Raw genomic sequence first — 23,298 nt, forward strand, 5'->3', positions numbered from 1 at the left:
CAGGCGCCCAGGTGGCGGCTGTTAGCACGGTTCTTCTTCTCTGTTCCCCAGCCCCCAGCCCCTTCCCCAGGCCCAGCCGGAGGGAGCTTCCAAAGTGCACACCTACTTGGGGCCCCTGCACCTGACACCGTGCTGTGGGTCTGTGGACAAGCTGGCACCGTGGGCCTTCCAGGCCCTGACGGCTCGTGAGCGGGCACACGGTTCAGTACATGCTTAGAGAATGAACGAATGATTGAATCATCCATCTGTAGACCTAGCAGGCGGTCAGGGAGGGGACCTCTTAGTAAAGGGTACTATTCTCAACCCAGGTAGCATGGAGAAGGCCAGCCCAGGTCTGCCCACTCAGAGATGCCTATGTGATTCCTAGACCTTATCAACAGTCCAGAGACTCCCACAGGCCTTCTGTGACCCCGGGGTCAGATGCCAATTCACTGTAAAGCTCAGTGTCGCTCCATATTAAGGACTTGTCTCCATTCTAGTTCTTTGAAAATGACTTCTCTGGGGTGGCATCTCTGGGTTCATCAGAGCTCTTAGCTGACCAGAACATCCCATTCTGGACCAGTAAGTGGTTCTGCTCTAGGAGCCAGCTGGAAGGACCAGATTCTAGGTCCCAGGGGCTGTGCACCCAGGGGCTGGGCTCCCGTCCCCCCTCACCTGGCTGGGCCCTGAATGCTGATCATGCCCAGGTCCTCAGAGCTGTCGATGAGCCGGCACTGAAACTTCCGGTCCTGCAGCACCGTGCTGATATGGGCCCAGTTGTGCTGGGCCACAGCCCCACCCACGGCCAGGTAGTAGCCATCCCCTGGAAGAGAAGAGCGCCGGACTTCAGGCAGGAACGGGAGATGGGAGGGGCAGGGGGCAGCGAGGGGCAGCCTGAGGCCTCCAGCTGAGAAAACAAATGCTCTTTCCTTCTAAGTGAGCAACACGAGCCAGAGCACAGTAACCCTGGGGCTTCACCGTGAGGTCTAGGTTCTCACCAGGGGCAGGTTTCAGAAACGGAGACTGAGGTTCAGAGAGATCACATGGTGGAAGAGGACCAGGCTCTGTCCACTTCTGAGGGCAGCGCCTGAGCCACACTGCCACCTGGGTACTGGTGACGAGTGCGGTCACCTGGCCCAGCATCCCGGGAAAGCCACTGCCCTGGGGAGCTGAGGCCTTGGCTGGCTGAGGGGCCTGGACCTGTCACACAGCCTCCCGGAGCCTCCGTGATCTCATCTGCAACTTGGGGTCAGTGGATCTCAGCTGCAGGCATATCATGAGATTCAGGCGCTGCCCGGGCCTGGGGTGGGTGGGTTCACACTGATTACTCCCCGCAACAATCTCTGGGGAGCTGTGGGAGGGGCCGGGGGAGGCAGGGGGTGAGAGTTTCCTTCTTCTTCTCTGAACCTCCCCTCCCCATCTGACCGCCTTCCTTCCTTACTAATTCTGTCAGGGATCCCCTCTTGGAGCCATGAACCCAGGGTAATCCCTGACCTCCTGGCCCTGGTTTCCCCTTCTGTACAATGGGAATGTGATCAGACCCCCTCTGGGGCTGCTGGGAGGATTTAAAGAGCTACAGTAGTACAGGGAGCCCAGCGAGGGAGGGATGGAGAATCGGCAGGGGTGGTTATACGCTGGGATGCTCACCCCCTTCCTGGGGTCCTGTCCTGCGTGGGGCTGCATCTCTTGGCCTTTGACACCATTTATACTGGGCATCAGCCCTGGGCAGGCCTAGCAGCAGCCCCCAGCCCTGCTCAGACGTGGTGGGCACCGGTGAGAGGTGGGCAGTGGGCAGCAGCCCTCAGGCTGCTCCTGAGCTGGAGAACGCTGGTCCTCCCTGGGTGCCCCCTGGCAGAGGAACAACACGCCATCCTGAAAATAAGTGCAGCCACCTACTGCCATTACAGAACAGCCATGCCTCACTTTCCTTTTCTGGCAAAGGAGAGAGCAGCTGGCAGCAGAGAGCTGGGACAAGGTGGGCAGGGGCCTCTGCCCCTCTCCAGGAACACTTGCTGGCCAGGCTGTGATGGGAGGTCCTGGGGCTGGGATGGGCCAGAACACCTGCCTGGAAGCACGGAGCTGGGGACCCTCCACCTTTTCCAACCCAGGCTTCCATTGGTACCAACTGGGGAGGAGCAGAATGAGGGCTGCCCGGGCTACAGTCGTCACCTCCCTGCTCCCACTGCATCCAGGCAAGCCCCAGGAGGCTCCTGACCCAGCTCAAACACCACCTCCTCCAGGAAGCTCTCCTACCCACTCCCACCCCTGCAGAGCACCTATCTCACCTCACTCCTCAGTGGCCTGCTCCCTTGCCTGTGCCTGGGACGTGGGGCCTATGTCTGTCCCTCCAATCTCCCCATGGCCAGGACCACGCCCTGCACACACCAAGCATCCTTTGGACCCTGGGGGCAGAAAGAAAGGGCTGCTCCCCAAATCCCTGCCATCTCCCCCTTTGGGGACTTTCACAGGGACACTGCCCCACTCCCAGGAGGACACCAGACTGCCTGGCCAGACACTATTCTACTGTTCACTGGTCTTACTTCTTGGAGCCTCTGTTTTCTCATCTGCAAAATGGGCAGAACAGGAGCACCTGCTCCCATAGGGCTCTTGAGAACATTCGCTGGATAAATAAAAAAACCTATCAAGATCCTGGCCAGGTTTGATCAAGTTTCCTCTCTCCTTCTGTCCTGTTGAAAGGCATGAACACAAAAGAAGACAGAAGCCAAAAAGACAAGGCTTATCCCAAAATCTCATCCCTGGGCAGGGGGCTCCTACGGGACGTCAGAATCCCGGACACCTTTGAGGAGCGGAGTCTCACCCGCCATGTAGTCCCACCACCTGCAGACATCCTGGGCCTCTCCCAGGAGGGTGGGAGTTCCTGAGGGCGGGGTGCCGGGGGATGGCAGCTATGGAGCCCGCCTCCTCTGGGCAGCCATCCTGCATCATAAAATCCCCAAAGTGCAGGGTCCTGAGGCCCTGGTCAGCCAGGTCCAGGCCTAGCCTGCCAGGCAGAGACCCTGGCGGGGGGCACTGGGTGCAGGCCATGGAGCTGTGGGCTGGGGATTTTATTTTGTATTTTTTGTGTTGCCAAAGTGTTTCCTGTGCACATACCCTTATGTGGTCTAAAAGATCACCTTCAAGATTGACAGCTGCTCTGTACACAGCCTTGACCGAATGCAAATCACATCCTCTTCACCCGCCGGTGATCTGATATAACAGGTATAATGAACACATGTACACAGCGCATGTGTTTGACAGACGTGTGTGTTCACAGCAGGAGCAGCACAGTTTTTAAGGTTGAAAATAAAACAAAGTGCACAGCTGGCTCCCACACTCAGCGGCGTCCCTGGGACCTTTCACACGCTCCTCAGTGCTCCTGGGACGTGGCTCGCGCGCCACCGTGCCTTCCTCGCCACACACACTCGCCCCGGCCGGGCAGGCACCCACCACGAGCCAGGCAGCCATTTAACTTGATTCAGAGGTGCCGGAGTCTAGGAAAAGCACCTCTGCAGGCGATCAGCACCTTTCCCTTCCCTCATCCCAGAGCCTGCCCTCACCACCCGGGCAAGGCGCAGGCTCCTCAAACCCTCGGGCCCAGGGATCCACAGGCGGGGAAACGGAGGCTCAGGGAGGCTGTTCCCTAGCACCCCCGGCACCACCAGGCAGGCAGGTCCTTTTGTTTCCACTTCACAGATGGGGAAAACTGAGGCTCAGAGAGGCGGGCCCCTCAGCCCGGCAGCGGCAGAGCCTGGCCCAGGATTTTGGTGACATGCACACTGATTGGGTTCTCTCTGTCTTGTCTCCCTATTTAGACTCGCTCTCTAAGGATGGCATCTGTGCCCGGGCCTGGACCTCCCCTCCTCTGGTGGGTAAAGGCCAAACAAAGCTCCCACCAGCTCTTCTCTAAATGGCCCCTTCTGACCCCTCCAGCTAGCTCCTTCCAGGCACCTTTCTATCTGGAGGCTCCTATCCAACATTTGAGGCTCAGGCCAGACATCACCTCCTCCAAGAAGCCTTCCTCATCCTGGCTCCAGCATATGTCTGTCCATTCAGCCCAAGGCGAGACCCTGAATGCCCTGCCCAGCCCCTCTCACCTCCTGCTCCCAAGGCTGCCCTCAGCTGTCACATGGTAAAGCCTCTGCAAATGAGCCCTGAGCTCACATGCCCTGGCTAAGCCCATGCCTTCCACATCACCAATGGCAGGAGGGAAGGGCCCCCAAGCTCTACCTGCCCCAGTAAGACCCTCACCCACATTCGCAGCCTGGTCTCCCCATCAGCCTGTGTCTGGCCAGGGCTACTCCCATGACACTGTTTCTGGCAGCCACCTCGGAAGTTCAGGAGTCCCCGCCAGCCCTCAGTGCCCAAACTGACCCCAGAGGAGCCCATGGGCAGTGAAGCAAACTTGTCCCATCACCCTGCCCCACGTGGGCCAGAACCTCCTTCGGCTCACTGCTGTGTCCTCGGTGCCTCAAATGAGCCTGACACGCAGTGGGTGCTCAGGGACTGTCGCCGACTTCTTGGCAAGGTGACCTGACTAGGAATGAGCCCCTCTTTCTCCCTCCACTGCCCTCTCCCAGTGCCCAGGGACCGAAGCCCCACTGAGGGCCCAGCTAAACTTTCCAGCAGCACAGAGCCAGGCCCAGAGCTGGGGCCACCAGACAGCCACGGAGTTGACCCCTTTCTTCTCCGCAAATCCAGACCCTCAGAGCTGCCAACGGGGCCCCATCAGAGAGAAAGAGAATGTTTCCCACTGGGCACATCTCTCTTCTTCCCTGGCAGGGATGGGTCGCAGGACTAGAGTAGCTTGCTCCTGCGAGAACCAAGGGTGCAGGGAGGTGGGAGCTCAAGTGTTGGGGGTCAGATCCAGCTCAGCAGTAGTCAGCGCTGTGCAAACAAGGAATACAGATACCGAGCTCCCCGCCACTGGGGGCATGCAAGCAGAACGGAGGGGCGACAGAGGATCCAGTATCAGCTTGGCCACTGGGCTGCCTATCTTCTACCTGCCCAGACCTGACACCGGGCGTCCCCTGGAAGCCCAGAAAGCTGATTCAGCTTAGATGTCGCTGGCAGAAAGGAGCTAACTTCTCCCACGGGGAGGCATGGCCTTCTCCTTGGTTCATTCTGCTCCGGGCAGGCGTGCTGAGCACACCCACCGGCTCACGCTCTAAGACACCATGGGGGGGACACGTTCAAAGACGCAGTCATGAGCACCCAGAGCCCAGCATCGCTGCCTGAACAAAGCCTGCGTTCAGCCCAAAGCGAGACCTCTAATCTCCAGGCCCCGATGTTGGCCGCACAACAGGCGATCACCGGGCGCCCCTCCCACCCGTGTGCCATGTGCACCACCAGCTGCCAGAGCAGGGCTGCCGCGCCCTGGAGCACCTCTTACCTTCAAAGGCGGGGGCCAGTGGGGAGGCCTGGGGGCCGGCGGCCAGGCGGCTGACCGTCAGGTCGCTCTCGGTGCCCCCGCGGGAGTTCAGCATACAGGTGTACACCGTCGAGCCTGGGACACGAGGAAGACTCCAGGTCCATGCTGGCCCCGGGGTACAGGGGCCGCTCGGGGGGACACAGAGCCATGAGTGTGGGTGACCACGTGGCAGGATGCCCTAGTGGGAGTGACTGCCCAAAGGCCTCAGCTCAGCGATGCCATCATGACGGAGTGACCCCGAGAGGGATGGGCAGGTCACCCAGCATGGCCACCCCGGAGGGGTAGGATCAGGGCGAAACGTCTCGAAATGCCTCCCCACTGAGGCCCCCCACCCCGTTCCATCCTCCAGCCCACTCTCCGCCCTCCACCTCGCTGGGAAGGTTTCAGAGGCAGGATTCCCGCCGCACCTGCTCTGGGGCTCCCGCACTGTGCCTGGCCCAGCAGGAGCTCCCTGTCTGCTGAGAAAATGAGCAGGTGGGCAGGGCCTGGCCAGGGTGGACTAACGGGAGGACTGATGGGAGGGGACCAGGAGGAGCACAGGCAGGCGGGCAGTGGGTTGGTTCCTAGAAAATGGTTGAATTATGTCCCCAGAACGATATGTTGTGGTCCTGGATCCCAGGCCCTGTGAAGGTGACCTTATTTGGAAATAAAGTCTTTGCAGACGTCATCATAAGATGACGTCACTGAAGTGGGTCCCAACCCAATACAGCCGGTGTCCTTATGAGGATTAGATGCAGAGGCCGTGTGATGGCAGAGGCAGAGATCAGAGCGCCGTGCCTCCAAGCTGAGGGCCACTAAGGATGCTGGCACCACCAGACGCCAGAGGCAGCGAGGTTCTACGGCGTCTCGGAGGACACAGGGCCCTGCGACACCCTGATTCTGAACTTTCAGCCTCCACAATGGCAAGACAACACATGCAGGTTGTTAAAGCCGCCCTGTCTGTGGTGCTTCAGCCCCAGGGGACCAAAAGGTGGGGATAGGTGAGCTTCTGGTTGGGTGGGTGGGCAAAAATCCCAAACATTGCATAGGATATACTGAAGCTAAAAAATCATTCATTCATTACTTGCCATTCAAATTTGACTAGAGCTCTGTATTTCTATTTAGTTCTGGAAACCCTGTTTGGGGAGACCACCCCTCCCATGAGGAGTCAATGGGCTCCCCAGGCCCGGACAGTTACTGGGGGCCTGCTGCTTCTAGTTCTTTCTGCAACAAAGTAAAAACAGAGGAAGGAACGTGGATGGAGCTAGAGGGTATTATGCTCAGTGAAATAAGCCAGGCGGAGAAAGACAAGTACCAAATGATTTCACTCAACTGTGGAGCATGAGAACAAAGGAAAACTGAAGGAACAAAACAGCAGCAGAACCACAGAACCCAAAAATGGACTAACAGTTACCAAAGGGAAAGGGACTGGGGAGGGTGGGTGGGAAGGGAGGGATAAGGGCGGGAAAAAGAAAGGGGGCCTTATGATTAGCATGTATAGTGTGTGTGTGGGGCACGGGGAGGGCTGTGCAACGCAGAGAAGACCAGTCGTGATTTTACAGCTTCTTACGAGGCTGATGGACAGTGACTGTGAAGGGGTATGTGGGGGGGACTTGGTGAAGGGCGGAGCCTAGTAAACATAATGTTCTTCATGTAATTGTAGATTAATGATACCAAAATAAAAATAATAAAATTAAATTTAAAAAAAAAACAGAGGAAGGAAGGAGGGGAGGGAAGGGTAGGTGCTGAGGGCCCGGGGCTTGGTGGTGAAGGCAGGGGGCTCTGGACACAGGGCCCAGGGCCAGGCTGAGGGGCAGAGCCATGAGCTGGGGGAGGCCAGGGGGTCAGCTTGCCACCCTCCTCAGTGCCCAGCGCTGTGCCCTGGGGCTGAAGTGAGCGAAGAGGCCCATCCCAGGCTCCATACCTGGCGGTCGGCTGACGTCAGCGGAGAAGAGCCAGTCGGCAGCCTTCCTTGCGTCCTGGCCCACCAGGTAAAACTTCCCAAAGTAGGACATGTCAAACACAGCGGCAGCCCCCCGGCAGGCCAGACACTCCTTCTTGATCTGGAAAGTTCCAGGAGGCGGGATGTGGTGGGCGCTGAGACAGGCCTGCCCGAGACCCTCCTCCCTCCCGTGCGGACAGGAGCACACCCCCACCATTCTGGAGCACAGGGACCACTCCCAGGGCAGATCACAAGCCAAAACGTGAGACAATAAATAAATGCAAAAGGATTAAAATCATACCAAGTATGTTCCTTGACCGCAATGGAACTAAATTAGAAATCAGGGGGAAAATTGGAAAATTCACCCATTAGGGAAATTAAGCAACATGCTCTTAAACAACCAGAGGATCAATAGATCTAGGATGTCCAGAATCAAAGAGACAGACATGAATAGTGGTGGCGAGGGTGCGGAGAAGTCAGAACCTTTGTCTGGGAGAGCGTGGCCGGGGGACTGTGCAGTGGCGAGGCCACTTTGGGGGCGCTGGCAGACGTCACCACACAGGCCGCACCCCACTCTAGGTACACGCCCACGAGAAATGAAACATGTACATACAAAAGCGTGTAAACACATGATCATAGCAGCATTATTCACAGCAGCCCACAAGCGGAAACCACTCAGCTGCCCATCAACAGAGGAATGGATAAATAAAATAATATAAAACCCATATATTAGAATACTGTTCAGAACAAGAAGCAATGGAAATACTGCTACATCCGCAAACACGGATGGACCTTGGAAACATTACGCTGAGTGACAGGAGCCAGTCACAAGGACCACCCGCTGCATGACTCCCTTGGTATGAAATGTCCAGAACAGTCAAACCCACAGAGACCGAGAATAGATTCCTGGTTGCCTGTGGGGTGGGTGGGGAGGGGTGGGGGAACAGGAACCACTGCTAATGGGCGGGGGGTTTCTTTTGCGGGGAGATGAACAGGTCCTAGATTGGACTGGGGTGAGGCTTGCACAGCCAGCCCCGCGACTACACCACCAGCACTGTGCACTGTAAATGGATGGGTTATATGCTCTGTGAATTGTAACTCAATAGAGCTGTTTTTTAAAAAGGAACCCACCACCCACCATCTCTCCCTACTCCCTCCACAGGGTGTCCAGATGCCCCACCAGGCTGTCATTGTCTTCTCTTTTCCCTCTGTTTTTGATACTTGGCCTTCTCTTAAGGCACCACTGTGTCCTTGTGCTAACACATCACCCAGCTGCTGAGCAGATGTACCACCAACGTTGTTATTGTGGAAGAAAACATTGTAACAGCAAAGCCACCACTTACCAAGCGCTCACGGTGGTGAGCGCAGCCTGCACTACCTGCTCCGGCCCCACGGTCTGCATACCACCCACCACCCAGGGGGTCACCACCACAGTCCTCACCCTACGCGCCCTCGGGGGCCTGGGGAGGGTAGGTGGGCTGTTCAGGGTTACACAGCTGGAAAAGGCAGAGCCATTCATCCCCTGGGTCTGTTTAGTGCACCAGCCATAAGAGGCGGCTGGTACCTCTTCCCAAGTCTGCATCCAGTGGCGCGCGTGGGCAGGTGGGAGGCGGTGGCTGGTGAGTACTGACACCAGGGCAAGTGGCCAGAGCCGCAGTCGGGCTTCCCTGGGAGAGCTGGTTGTGAAACAGCACCCCACTGGGTCTCTGCCCCTCATTCACCCAGATGCTGCGACTCCACGCATGTCCAGGCGCCCCCACTTCACGGAGCTCCTGCTCTGCAGTCAGGCACTGCAGTACGGTACTCACGCTGCCCGGGCTGCAGACCAGAACCCAGAACAGCTTCCTGGGCTGAGCTGAGTCGTGTCTACCAGGGCTGGGGAAGATGCCAGCACCGAGGACATGTGTGTGTTTCATGCTTTGGGACTGTTCAGGCACGTTTGCAGAGCTGGGTGAAGCCACGAAGCCAAATCGGCATCCCCTTGGAGCTCCCACGTCCTCGGAGGCCAGAACATCCCGCACGCCTCAGAAGCCACATGTGCAAAGGCACCAGATGGAGCCCCGTTCAACCCCCGAAAGGCAGGGCCAGGACTCCTGAGCCTCAGGCTGTGGGCACGACGTGCCTCCTGCTGCCATTCAGAAGGTCCCTCCTCCTGTGCTTGTGCCAATACAGCAAGCCATGGGAGGAACAGCTCCTTCCCTTCAAGACAGGGGCAGCATTTGAAGCCCAGGGCAAAATGGAAGTGCAGCCCATGTTCAGAGAGTATGAAGAGTTCCAAAGCAGGGGTGGCAGAGCGCTAAACGCAGCCCAGGTGCCTTCTGAGCAAGGGTCCCGCGTGAGCACACAGGTCACACCCCCGGGAAGCTGGCCTGGCTGCCTGCCCCAGATGCACCCAGAACCCCCCCACGGGTACCTCCCAGGCCCTGGGGGCCCCCAGGCCGAGGTCTTGGCTGCACTCCCACACTAGATGCCCTAGTGACACTTGGGTCCCGCTCTCAGGCCAGCCAGGCACATAGGGACCCAGCAATGTTCTAGTTGGGAAGCACTTTACAAAACAGTTGGGCAGCTCAAGTGGCAGCTGGCACTGTTCTTCTGCAAACACTGCCTGTGTGAGCATGCCCATGTGATGCGGCCCCCAAGACCTTGTCGCCCCACCCCAATGGGAGTGGGGAGCCCGGCACTCGGGTGAGGGTGTTGAGCCACCAGGTGCACCCGGACCAGCCTCATCTGCCCGCCTCTGGAGCAGACCCCGGGTCACAGACCCTCCTCCAGCTCTGGCCTCCTCTGCTTGTCCCCTGGAGGAGCCAGTCTCAGATCTACTCTGCAAGGGGGCGTGCTGCGCTGGGCCCCGGGAGGAGGGGCTTAGAACTCACAAAACCTCCCAAGTCCTCAGATTAGCAGGCAGGACCAGAGGCTCAGAGAGGCGAAGCCTTTGGCCTGAGGCCACACAGCCAGATCCAGGCCTGTCTGCCTGCCCAGCCCGACGGCCTGGAGCAGCAAGATAATGGCTGGCAAGACTTGGTACGGATGGAGGGTAGTGAGGCAAACATCACCTCATTCCTCCTCAAAACGGAGTCAGGCAAGCCTCTAGGGAGCCCACAGAGCCTCTGGCAGGAGCTCCTGCTGGGCCACTGGGGGTCAGTTCTGCCGGAAACCCACCTCTCTCTTACATCAGGGAAGGGGGGATTCGGCCACTGACCATGTCATGATGCGGCGGGAAGTCGAAGGTGTACTCGTCGGCCAGCAGCCTGCCGTAGGCGTAGTCCTCGTGCACCGGGGTCCCATAGGCCCCGTAGTGGTCGTAATCGAGAACCTGGGAAAAGGAGCTGTGGTGCTCACCGGCCCCCCAGCCTGCCTCCCGCCACCTTCCCTCCCTCCCTAGACAAACAGGCTTGGTGCCTGCTGCTGACAGGCACTGCGCTGACCCTGCAAGACAGAGGGTCCTGACCTCGCAGAGCTTCCCCCTGGCAGGTGTGCTGCGGGCGGGGCAGAGGGGGTGGTGGAGGGGTCAGCGCAGTCTGTAAGAGCTGCACAAATGGCACCAGGGTGGTGGTGGTCTGACGGCCATGGAGACGGCACGGTGGGCAGGTCAGGGGCCCAGGAGGATGGAAGGGAAATTGGGCGGACACAAGGTGGGGGGAGATGGGGCCGAAGTGGAGCAGGTCACCTGGGACCTGGAGCCATATCAGGGCTTTCAACTCAAGGCTCAAGGACCGGCTGAGGAAGTGGTGACAGAGATGGAGGTGGGATGGCTGCAGCAATGGCTCCGGATGCCGTTGCCGTGGCGACCTGGGGCCAAGCCTCGCTCCAAGAGCCTCAGGCTTCTAAGGAGGGAGATCCTTTCTACAAATGAGAAACTGAGGTACACAGAAATTAAACCTTGCCCTATGTCACAGGTGAGTACCCGACAGAGCCTGGCATGAACCCAGGTGGCAGGTGCACCCAGATGCTGGCTTCTCGGCGGCCACTTGTCTTGGCGTCTCCTACCCTCTGTCAGCCAATCTCAGAGATGCCCACAACCCACTGCACCCTTCCCAGCCTCTGCTCCTGCTGACCGAGCTGCTCCTCTTCCTCCCCACACCCTCCTTCTCCTCGGAGGCCCCAGCAGGGATGTCCCAGCCATTGCAGCCTGGCCAGGCATCAGGGGCTGGAGAACATCTTGTCACCAAGTGCCCTGGACTCCCAGGATGGTTCCTGGGTGGAGATACAAAGCCTACCCATCTCAGGACCAAGAATGTGATGTGTCCCAGATGCCCCTTCCAGCACCCTCTCCCTGCCCATGGGCTCCAGTAAGACAGAACGGATGACAGGAAGCGGGCTCTGTAGGGAACTGCTCGAAGGTGGGTCTGGCCAGGCCACCGTCTCTGCTGTGTCCTGTCCTGGCAGCCCTTGCCTCTCAGCCTGATGGGGACAGGCTGCTCCAGCTGGTGGTCTCAGAGAGCCCCACGGCCTCCATCCTCCCGGTGGCCCTCCTGGTCTGCCTGCGTCCTGTGTCCCTTACCTAGGGATGTGAACCTTGAGGGAAGGCCTGTGCTCCTCAGTGGGGAGTGTGGGTCCCTAGCACCGCAGAAGGAGGGGTGGCCAACCAGCCTCAGCAGGCCGACCTCGGAGCCCTTAGCCCACTCTGGCTTCCTCCCGCCTAAGCACGCCCTGGAACTTGCCCTGGGACGCAGGTTGCTATGGAGATGGAAGGTGGGTTGACCTGGAAGGGGACTGACAAAATATAGCAAAGGGAAAGGGATTTTATTCTGTACAAATCTGGTTCAAACACTGTCCCCTTAGTTGGGCTTAAAGCACCACACTGCTGCTCCGGGAGACCCAGGCCCTTTGTTTGACAAGCAGGATGGTTTCGATTCTCCCTGGGCCCTGGGAGGCAACAGGGGAGCAGAAGAGCCCTCCAGAGGCACCTAGAAGCCAGGATGCTGCGAAGCCCCAACTTACAAACTAACACGGAATGCCTAATTTTGTGCTAAATCCTCCTACTAACATACACTAACAGTTGGAGTTGCCAAAAATATACAAACAAAATTATGAGAAGATGCTCTAATTTTTCCTGCACATGGCAGAGGGGAGGGGGGCTTGTGCCTCCTCGCTGCGGCACATCAGCTTCCCAGGAGCCTGGGTCTATTTGGGCCACGGAAGGCCTGGCTGTTGTGGGTGGTGACACCCCTGGGAACACCTGCCGAGGAGGAGGCCCCACACTCCGGGGCGGATCTACGGGGTTCAGCTTCCCAGGTCCAGGATGACAAGATGACTTACCTGCCCTGCTGACACCCCCACAGCTTGTGCTCCTGACAAGGGGACATGTGGCCTCCTTGGGTGGTGGGTGGGGCAGGGGAGCACATGGAGGTGGGCTAGGGACAGGGGTCAGGGGCAAGGCTAGTGTCAAGGCCACCAGGTGCTGTGAGCCTACTCACCGGAGCCGTGCCTCGGGGATTAAACCATCCCGGCCGCTCCCAGCCGTGCCGCTCCTGGAACACGCAGCCTCGTGCAAGGAGCTCCTGGGCAGGGGGGAGAACAAGCCCCCTTCAGTCCAGCCCAGACACCACTGCAGCCCAGCCGAGCCACTGAATCCACCACTTTATATGCCAGGGAGCGGGGGGCAAAGAGATCCTAGTGATCAGATCCCAGCCCAGACTGCAGCTCCCACCAGAGCCCCCCAGGACCCCCGCCCCACTCCAAGATTCCCCAGTCTTTAGAATTACCTTCTGTCGGGGACTGAATTATACACTCCCACCCCTAATCTCCAAATCCCTACACTGAGGCCCTGCCCCCAGCGTGGCTGTGTGTGGACACAGGGCCTGTGAGGAGGGGGTCAGGGTGGGAAGCAGGCACCAGGCCGGGGCCCTGGTCTTTATGGCTGACACACCAGGGTGGCTCTCCACCGGGCCCCAGGCAGTGCAGACACGTCCAGGAGGCCCTCTGAAAGCCAGAGCAGGGTCTGCACCAGGGCATACCAGGGAGCGTGAGATGGTGAGTTATTGCTTAATGGGTACCGGGTTTCCTTTTGGGGAAAACGTTCTGGAACCAGACAGTGGTGATGGTTGCACAGCATTCAGAGCGTACTTAATCCCCCTGAATTGTACACTTTAAAATGACTTAAATGATAAATTTTGTGTTATGTGTACTTTACCACAATAAAAAAATATAGCCAGCTAAATTAGGTTTCTGGACCCATTTTCTGTATGTGTGTGTGCAGAGCCTTCCCACACACGAAGTAATTCGAGGACACCTCGGGGTGCCCTGCAGCTCAACTCACTGCTGACGCCGTCTGCCCGGAGACAGCGTCAGATCCCACAGGCTGAGGGCTCCGCCAAGCCCAGGGTGTTACCAGGGCTGCTGACCAACAGGCTACAGGTCGCAGGTTCCCAGGACCCCGCCTCGGGTTTGATTCTCTGCTAGAGCACCCACCACACTCAGAGAAACGTTTTACTCTCTAGATCGCTGGCTTCTTACACAAGGCTATGACTCAGGAAGAGCCGGCCGAAGAGGAAGGTCAGGGGAAGGGGTCTCCCTGCCTCGCCAGGCCACCACAACCCGGCCCCTCCACACAGTCACCACCCCGAGTGCTCAGAACCCCTCCTTTGGGCTTTTATGGAGGCTTCAGGACTGAGGCATGACGAACTGCATCACTGACCATTGGCAGCTGATTCAGCCTCAGCCCCTCTCCCTCCCCAGAGGTTGGGGTGGGGTGTGCAGGGGCAGGGAGGGGGAGGAAGGGGGACTGAAAGTTCCAACTCTCTGATCTTGGGGTTGGTTACCCTGGCAACCAGCCCCCATCAGAGGAGGCTCATGTCACCTCGTTAACATAACAAAGGTGCCCTCAAGGCTCTCCTCTTGGGAAACTTCAGGGATTTGGGGAGCTTTGCCAGAAACAGGGAGGAAGATGAAATACATACTTCTTCTTATAAATCACAATATCCCATGAACACAATAAAGTAATATAGTGGCAGATTTCCTTGAGAATAAATTTGGTTTGGGGGAAAACAAAGGATCCGCACTCTCAGGTTTGGAAGGGCCCAGGGGCAGCCCCGTCTCCTGGCCTCGGGGTCACACTCCAGGCCCCACAGCCTTCCCAGCCGAGTCTGGCAGGGCAGAGCGCCAGGACTGGGGGGCACCCATGGCCCTGGGCAGCCACGTCTGCTGCCTCCATGGCCGCCAAGGCTGTGAGGGGGAGGCCACCGGTGGCACCAGATATGTCCTCCCCAGACTTCCAGGAGGAGCCACCCAGTACAGGGCTCCCCTCCCGCAGGGAGCGATGGGTCCCGTGACGCAGGGAGGTGCAGCCCTTCCGAGGAGGGAGAATGTGGAAGCAGGCTCCTGTACTGAGCAAAACACAGCTCAGTGGCTCGGAGGTGTCCTGAGCATGGTGCCAGGGAGGAAGGGGCATGCAGGTCTGGGTGGGCCCCTGCTGCGGCCCTTCCGGGCAGAACTGTGTGCCCACATGAGCAAGCCCATCTTGCTGGGGAGGGCAGAACTGTTGGGGAGTGGGGGTGACCAAAGTCCAGGGCAGGCTGGGGAGAGCCCAAGGCGTGTGTGGCCCAAGCTCCCAACAGACCCAAGGCAGCCCAGGAGCAGGGCAGCCTGGGAGCCACTGGGGACCTCAGGCTTCTCCTGGAGGTGCAGTGGACCAGGGGTGCCTCTGGGGTCCAGGCACTGGAATCTCAGATGGAGGAGGCTCTTTTAATCAGCCTAAATACCCCCTGTTATCTGCTCCTACACCCCTGCCCTGCCCTCCCTCCATCCACCCAATCAACAAACGTTCCCTGAACACCTATTAAGAGTCAGGCTCTGAGCTCAGTGCCCAGGAACCAGAATGACTGGGGCCAGGCTCCTGTCCCCAGGGTCCTAGCAGTAGGGAAGCAAAGCATACAGCAGCAGGAGATGGGGACAAGGATGCGGGTGGAGACCCGAGTGAGCATGGCAGGGGGTGCCCAGGAGGCCTCAAGGAAGGGCTCCTGATGGTGGGGTTCACCATATAAGTAGGAGTTCCCAGGAGGAGAGACGTCCGCAGCAGGCTGCCCCCCACCCCTCAGGTGTGAGGGCACACGCCTGCCCGAGCACCTGCCTCTCAGAACCTTCACGGGGGAAGTCAGGAAAGACAGGTGGGGTGCGTGCCGAGGGCATTCTGTTAGTGGGTACTTGGGAATGAACACGCCACCTCACCCCTCTCCAGCCCTGCAGTTGGGGTCCCTCTTGCTGTCACCCCACTACCCTGGACACCCCTGGAGCAAGAGCCGCCGGCACAGGGCAGGTGCCAGCTGGGTGTGGCACCTCATGCAGGGGGTCTCTCCTCATGTTGCGCCCTGCCAGGGGCTCATCGTGGGGAAAGACGACGGAGTAATTCTTGGCGTACGACTCGTGGCTGCGCTCGCGAATCCAGCGGCGATGGTCCGTGAGCAAGTGATGGAAGCGCCTGCCGCAGATAGGGGGGCCTTAGGGAGGGATGGCCGGGGACCTGGAGCAGCACTGGGCCCTCATCCCCTCCCCTGGAGTCCTCCCTGGCCTCCCGCCACAGACCCGGACTGTTCCCAGACCTGGGCGAGCTCAGCCTCCTCACCAACACCCCCCGCCCCAGCTTCTCGTGGGCACAGCAGCTGAAGCTGTCCAAAGGCTCATCCTCAGCCTGGCCTCGGCTGCCTGAACCAGTCCCCGAACCAGACTGCACAGCAGCTGGGCTACAGTCAGACACCTGGCCTGCCCGTGACAAGGGCCCTGCAGTACCCCCCACACACCCACCTCGCAGACCCCCGGCTCGTCGCAGCCTCTCCACCTGTTCCCCCATCGCCCTCTACCTGCTGGCATCCCGCTCATCCTCTGGGGCCCACCTGCCCACCAGCTATGCCCTCATTGGTGTTTCTGTCCTCAGGGATTCCTGCCTGAGCCTCATCAGGGCGAGTTGAGTCCTGGTTTGCACCCAGGTTTGCATGCCTGGTTTGCAAGCATGGTGCACTGCCTGGGCGGGGGAGAGGCGCTCCAGATGAGAGTCCCTATTACAGACATTGTCCTGGCCACTGTGATGGTCTAAGGAGCTCCTTCCCGTGTGCGTCCAGGGCCGGATGCCGTCTGCAAGAACCCTCTCTGTCACTCATCAGAGCAGCCTCAGGCATGGGGCCCACCATGGGACTCATTTCATAGAGAGGAAACCCGGCCTGTGCCCATGCTGGGCTACCCTGAGCCAGGACCCGTCGCAGGAGGGAGAGCAGTGCAGCTGGGCCAGCAGCCTGGGGGGTTCCCGGGGGTGGCGGCAGTGTGCATGTTGGGCTGCAGGACCAGGGTGTTCAGGGTGTGCAGTTGGGAAACACGTGGCAGGCAGGCTGGGAAGGGAGGAGGCCAAGAGGCCCCCCTCGGCTGTGTGTCCTCAGTGGTCCCACGTACCCAGCAGGCACCAGGAGCTGATGTGGCTCTTTGTGGAAGGGACATGGTGATCTTCCCAGCTGCTCTGAGACTGTGGCTCCCAGAGAGGGGCAGGGGCCTTCCTCAGGCCCCCTGGGTGCTGGGTGCTTAGGAGGGGACAGAAGAGGGGGCTGAGGCTGGGCAGGGCTGGGTGACACCTATACCAACAGACACTGCCCATCCAGGCTCCCAGCTGGCCGGGACTCTGTCAGCCCCTCTGCTCACCTCTGCCCACATCTGTGGATGCCAAAGGCACGGGCTTTCAGCTCAGCCAGAGCACAGCCAGGAGTCGGCAGCAGACGGACCACTCCCTGTGGCCCGGGGGGACCTGGCAACCGTATCCCACCTGCAAGCGCAGGGCCCTGCAGCCAGGACCAGGGCTGGGGCTGGGGTCGAGCCGCCTTCCCTGCTCAAACAAGGAATGATTCCTCCTGCCCTGCCTGGTTACCAGAACCCCAGGACTTTTCCTAAAAACAACAGCCTATGTCAGGCTCCAGGCAAAGCGCCCACACGTGAGCCTCACACACACTCTGCTCTGAGGGTGGGTCATCGCTTCCCTTTCACAGATGAGGAAACTGAGCTGCAGAGGGGCCGAGGGGCCGGATGAGGGCCATATAGCTGAAAGGTCGTGGGGGTGGGGCTGGGCCACTGAGAACCCCTCTGGGTTTTCAAAGGGGGTGCCACGCCTGCGCCGTGTGAAGCAGCTGCCGTGGCCTGGAGGCCGCCTGGTGCCAGGCTGGCCTGTGAGGCTCGCCTGTGGCAGCCCAGGGTCTCCACGAGCCCAGACAGCCCCCTGCAGGCTCCTCCCTGCCTGAACCCGGCTTCCTGCGTGTAAGGTGAGGAATGACGTGGCCATGCTCTGCTCTGACCTTCTGAGGGTTACAGGCAGGCTGGCAAATCAGGAAGAAACTGGTCACAGGCTCTCTCTGTCCCTGTCCTTCCTGGGAGCACGGTGTCTCTCTGATGTAGCTCCCTCACTTCCTGGCTCCGCCTCTGTCTTGCAGGGTCCGTATCTCATCTCCCACGGCCTTGATCAGGCCCAGGGGGGCGGAGCATCTCCTTACTGCTGACAGACCCCGGCTGCTGGCAGCTCCCGGCAGTGGCAGCCATCCAGGAGGGGGCTGAGTGGATATGGAGGCTCCTCTCGGGGCTGGGATGCTATCAGCCACTTGTCTCCTGGAACGCACCACCCAGAGCAGGAGGGCAAGTGTGCCAGCTTCCTGCTCCCACCCCTACCCACTGGGCTCCAGCTCTTAGGGGCTCCCTCCCTGTACCCCTGCCTCCCAACCTAGCCTGAAACGGAGGCTGGCACTCTGCCTCCCAGCCACAAAGCAGCTTCTAGGGCACTCCCTCCAGGGGAGGCAACTGAGGGAGGGAGGCCCAGATCCATTCCCAGCTGGGCAGGGACACTGCAGGTGGCAGCAGGTGCCTGGGCACAGGGCCTCCACCAGCCCAGAGCTCAGGCGGCCTGCGAATGCAGAGCCACGCCCCACCCTCCCCGCATGGCCCTCCAGCAGCCCCATTCTGCTGTCAGGGACCGCCTGGCAACGGAGGTGAGGCCAGGTCTGAGCCCTGGCTGCTCTGATTCCAGCGCTGAAGCCGTCATCCCCAGGGGAGGCTGGGGCACAGCCAACAGCCCTGCTCAGGGCCGGAAGAGGGTCCCTGCCCACTGGCTCCTGAGCTGAGTGACTTCAGGCAAGTCTCCTCTGCCCCTGGCGCCTCCTTTTAGCTGTTTGCAGCAGGAGGGGCTTGGACTGGCCCATCCCCAAGGCCCCTTGCAGCTTTATCATTTCTGGAACATTCTTCTCTTGGGAGAGTGTGTGGGCGCAGCCTCAGACAAGCTTCAAGGCAGCCAAAGAGCAGATCACTGTGCCAGGCACCACAGAGGGGGAGGCAGCCGGGGATCTCAGTGTCTGTCTCTGTGGGGGCCAAGCCCCTTCCTGCCCCGGTGGGTGTTATGTCCTCATCCGGCCAGGAAGTGGCCAGCTTAGCAGAGGAGCAGGCACGCTGAGCTGCACCAGCGCCCCCTCCACTCCAGCACCCACTGTGGCCCTAGTGGGCAGCTGGGGTTCCCCTGCCGTCTGCCAGGAGCAGGAACCAGAGCAGGATGAACACCAGAGGCAGGTGCCTCCACGCGCTGCCATGGCTGCCCCCCCACCCCCCTGCAGTGCACAGGCTGCAAAACTGCCACCTGGGGACAAGACCCCACCGATTCCCACCCACTGGACCCTGCCCGGGAGAGCCTGCATCACTGGCCCGACTCACAGAGGGGCAACCAGCGTGCTCCCCGGCTCTGGCATCAGCTCCCCTCGGCCTCAGCTCAAGTCTGCCTAGCGTTTCCATGTGCAGACCCGATGCCGAGCATTTTCCCTTCACACACGCATTCACTGTGTCCAGGGGCATCGGAGGCACATGTGTCACCCGAGCTATAGGGAGACGCCTGCTCACAGTGGGTCACCCTTTAAGTGGGTGACACAACTGGCATGTCCGCTCACGGCCGCCTGGCCCCCAGCCACAGCCACATGCTAGCGGTCGCGGTTCCAGCTCAGACCCCTCCCTGGGCAACCGGCATAGTCCCTCCGGCTCCCACCTGCAGCCCCGCTGTCTGCAGGGTGGGCTGAGGAGGTCCCGCTGCCGACCCCGGAGCCGACCCACAGGGTAGGCCCGAGGACACCGGGCCGAGACATGCTGCAAACTGGAGAAGGCGATGGATCTGGCAGACGCAGGCGCCCCGCAGCACTGCCCCCGCTGGCTGCCCCCCTTCCTCTCCTCCCTTGCTGTCAGCCTCTTCCAAGAAGCCCCCTGGATTTCAGAGGAGGCTCCTTTCTAAACAGCCCTCACTGTCTACCGCCCCTCCCATCTTCCCCTGCAGCCCTAGGGCAGTTGTTAATGGCCTGGCACACGCTTGCCTTATGTCATAGCTGTACATGTCCTTCTCCGGGCGCCCGTGAACGATCCAGTGGGCCAGCTCCTGCCCACAGCCACCGCCCAGCATCATTCCTGCCAGGAGGAGCCCCAGGTGTGCAGTCTGTCCCCAGTTCGGCACCCCTCCCATCCCAGGGCAGCACCACCCCGAGCCTGGACCTCATGTCTGGCTGCTGCAATGGGCCTCACCCCTCCCTGCAGGCCTCTCTTGCCTCCAGCCCACCAGGGCCACAGTGCTCCTGGGCCAGTGCCCCCAGAGCTCTGAGAACTGAAGGAGAGGCCACCCTTCTCTGCTCCGCCCTCACTCATGGGGGTGCTGGGGAGGTGGCTGCCCATACTCACCAGCACTGTTGAAGCCACAGCCTAGGAAGAATCCTCGGAGTTCAGGCGCCTCCCCCATCAGGGGCTTGTGGTCGGGTGTGAAGGACTCTGAAAGGAAAGGGGGCCTGAAGGTTCCTCCAGGCCCCATGCACCTGGGGGGGGAGGTCCTCCCAAAAGGGAAGTAATTGAGGCAGGGGTCTGCAGGTGCATCCTTCATCCAGACCCTCCTGATCCTTAAGACCCAGCTCAATGCCACTTCCTCCAAGAAGCCTCCCTGATTGCTCCTGCCACATTTCCTTAGCACCTTACAGGGTCCAGGTGTATCTCATGGCTACCACTCCTCTGTTGATGAGGTGCCTCACCCTGAGCCCCATCAGGGTGCACGGCTCCCTGTCTCAGTACCATCTTCTTGCTGTGTCCTGCCTGCCAGTCCTGTCCACTGGACCATGAGCACCATGAGGGAAGGGACTGGCCTTTGCTCACTGCTGTGCCCAAGGCCCAGCACAGGGCCCAGCAAACAGGAGGTGCTTGATAAATGTTCAATGAACAAATGAATGATGGACGTTCTTTGAGAGAGGGGACCAAACCTCCACTGTCTGCCACCAATGTGCCACAGGCAGAGGTCAAGACTCGGAAGGAAAGGGACCCTCAGGCATCATTACAGAGAGCTGAGCTTTGCAGCCACAATCCTGGGTTAAACTCTGCTTTACCCCTTCCATGCTGTGTGACCTTGGGTGAGCCACTTCACCTCTCTGAGCCTTAATTTCCTCATCTGTAAAATTGGGATCATGGTACTTTTTTCACAGGGCTCCAGGTTTGTTTACAAATACTTGAAGTTTACAAATACTATGTCCCCAGGGCTTTGAACACGACAAGTCCACCCCCAGCCACCCCCCCCCACCTCCGCACCCCTCTTATGCCCCCCAACCTCCCTGGAGCTGACAGGAATGCAGAGGGAGTAAATATGTAAATGAATAAAAGAGAAAATGCCTGGTCAGAACATGTGCTGGGATAAGGGGTCAGGGGTGGCAGGGTGCTGGCTGCTCCAACGGCTCTTTCTGGCTCACCCGATCATCACCCCAGGTTACAGACAAAATGGGGCGCCATCGGGTCTGACTTATCCCCGTCACCCTGATAGGGAGCATGGTTCTGGGACCCAGCCGAGTTCTTAGCTTCTGCACAGGACTGGGAACAAGTTCGGACTGCTCCCGGGGGTGATCGGGGTGGCATCTGAGCAGATGGAAGCTACCAGCCCTGCGGGACCTGTGGGAGTTTCCAAACAGCCAGAGGGGCTGCACCTCGGAGGGCAGAGAGAAGGGCCAGGGATGGCTGCAGGGGCAGGTGGGGGAGGCGGGTCAGAGAGGGGCTGAGCCAGCCCAGAGATCCTCCAGCGCAGAGACGGAGAGACGGAGAGAGGAATGGAGGAGACAGGAGGGGGAGAGGCACGTGGTGAAGGTCAGGAGCTCCCTGGAGCCTCTGCGGAGACCCAGTGGGCGCTGGCCCTGCAGCTCAGAGGTGGTCGCTGGGGGGCAGGTTTTGGTGAGGTGAGGCTGCAGTTCTGTCCTGGCTGAGCAGGTGAGCCCTGGGGGAGCGTGGAAACGGTTCCAGGCCCTGGGCAGGCAGGATGCACTGAACAACCCCACAGGGATCTGAGGACAGCTGGCAGGAGTGTTTTGGGGACAAGAGGCCGGAATGTTAAAAAAAAAAATGACTCAAGACTGAGTAACAGACTGATGGGGAATGTGCAGGGCCTGGGGCAGCGAAGATAGGGGCCCCTACTGTGGCTGTAAGTCCCCGCCCCCGAATGGGAGCCTCCCTGCCCCCAGCTTCCCCGAGTCAAGGGTGCCTGGGACTTCCCTGTTCTGTTCTGTTGGCAAGGCTGAAGGCCATTGCCCGAGCTTGTCCACCCTGGCGAGGAGGAACCCTAGTTCCCCCAGGAAACCTCAATCACAGACAGGAAGCTAGACACAAGGTGTCCTGGCATGCACACACCTCCCCCAGAGGGCCTCCTAGGAGCAGTGACTCCCAGGCTGACTAAGAGCCCTCCCTGGGTTACCTGTGCCCTTGGGGTTTGCAGTCCTGCGTTTCTCACTGCCAGTCCCACACAGGCTGGGGAGGCGGCGGGGACAGTGAGTCACCGGCGCGCGGCCAGGCCCAGGCCTGTACTCAGTCCGGAGTCAGGGGCGCACCCACCCTGCTGCCGCTGGCGCGGAGGTCCTCCTCACGGGCCCGCAGATGAAAGCAGCCCAGGCTGGCGGCCGTGTAGACGCAGACCGCAGAGAGGGCCGGGCTCCGCAGCAGGCCACCTGCCCCTGGCATCAGGACCCTCCCCTGCCCTGTGCTGGCCCATCCCTCCTCACTCCCTGGGCGACCGTGGAAGCCGCTTTACCCCGGCCTCTGTCTGTCCACTTCCCCTTGTGGGACTCACTGCCATCCGCTTGTGCCCGTGCCCTGCACCTCACCTCACACGCGGCCTCTCCTCCTCACTGCCCAGAGCTGAGTGGGCGCTTTGTGACCCTGTTCACAGATGAGGACACGGAGGCACAAGGGCCTCAGGGCTCGGACACAGGTTCCTCTTTGGGGAACACTATCTTTTTGAACCTCTCCACCGCCTTGCCCGAGGCAAGCCTCACCCTACCCGTTTCTTGCCTTTGTTGAGAATGAAAGAGATGCTGTGCCCCCGGAAGGTGGGCCAGTGCCCGCGGGATTCTGCTGGAGCCATGGCAGGGCGGCGAGGCACTGGCCTGTGCCCGGCCTGCTCCCCTGCACAGCACCCGCTCGCCCTTCAGAGCTTGGCTGGGTTGCCCCTCTCTGGGGGCCCACCCGGCACTTACTACCCCACTGCTTCCCATCACAGCACCTTCCCCACTGGGCCGCAGTCGCTAACCACCCTGGGTCTGTCCAGCCAGACCGTGCCTGCCCGCCTCTGGCCCCGAGGGGCCAGCTAACACTGGGGGCGGGGCAGGCGAGTGACGCTGCAGGTGCTGCCACTGGTAGCTGCTGGGCTCAGCCACACCCAGGGTCCTGCAGCTGTAAACATCTGGTTCCCCAGGCCAACGCGCGCGCCCTTCCTCCCTCCCAGAGACCACCCTCTGCCAAGATTCCAGGCAGCGGCCTCACCCTGCGCCCTCACCCTGCAACAGGTCGCCTCCCCTGCTATGGAGCGCGCCTCCCCTGGCGGCACCACTCAAGCTCTGGCCAGCCTCTTACCGGCTGGCGTGCTCCCCGCGTGCACTCAGCACGGAGCAGGCGCTCAGCAGAGTTACACTGGCCTGGGTGAGCGCTGGGCATGCTCCTTCCCTCCACATCCCCGCTCCCATGGCTCCTT

At 60.2% G+C, this 23,298-nt stretch overlaps 1 protein-coding gene across 3 annotated transcripts in view; it reads right to left on the bottom strand.

Annotated features, from left to right (window-relative positions):
- The window catches only part of SARDH (sarcosine dehydrogenase), a 61,452-nt gene that overhangs the window by 22,103 nt on the left and 16,051 nt on the right, over positions 1–23,298 (bottom strand). For all 3 annotated transcript variants that reach the window (XM_057499199.1, XM_057499198.1, XM_057499197.1), the window contains 8 exons: positions 19,992–20,078; positions 19,634–19,724; positions 15,603–15,744; positions 12,746–12,829; positions 10,528–10,641; positions 7,311–7,449; positions 5,369–5,482; positions 655–802 (listed from right to left, as the gene is read on the bottom strand). In XM_057499199.1, the coding sequence (XP_057355182.1) occupies positions 655–802; positions 5,369–5,482; positions 7,311–7,449; positions 10,528–10,641; positions 12,746–12,829; positions 15,603–15,744; positions 19,634–19,724; positions 19,992–20,078 (919 nt within the window). The remainder of the gene's footprint in view (positions 1–654; positions 803–5,368; positions 5,483–7,310; positions 7,450–10,527; positions 10,642–12,745; positions 12,830–15,602; positions 15,745–19,633; positions 19,725–19,991; positions 20,079–23,298) is intronic.

Source organism: Manis pentadactyla, chromosome 3 (assembly GCF_030020395.1).
Source record: "Manis pentadactyla isolate mManPen7 chromosome 3, mManPen7.hap1, whole genome shotgun sequence".
Classification (NCBI taxonomy): Eukaryota; Metazoa; Chordata; class Mammalia; order Pholidota; family Manidae; genus Manis; species Manis pentadactyla.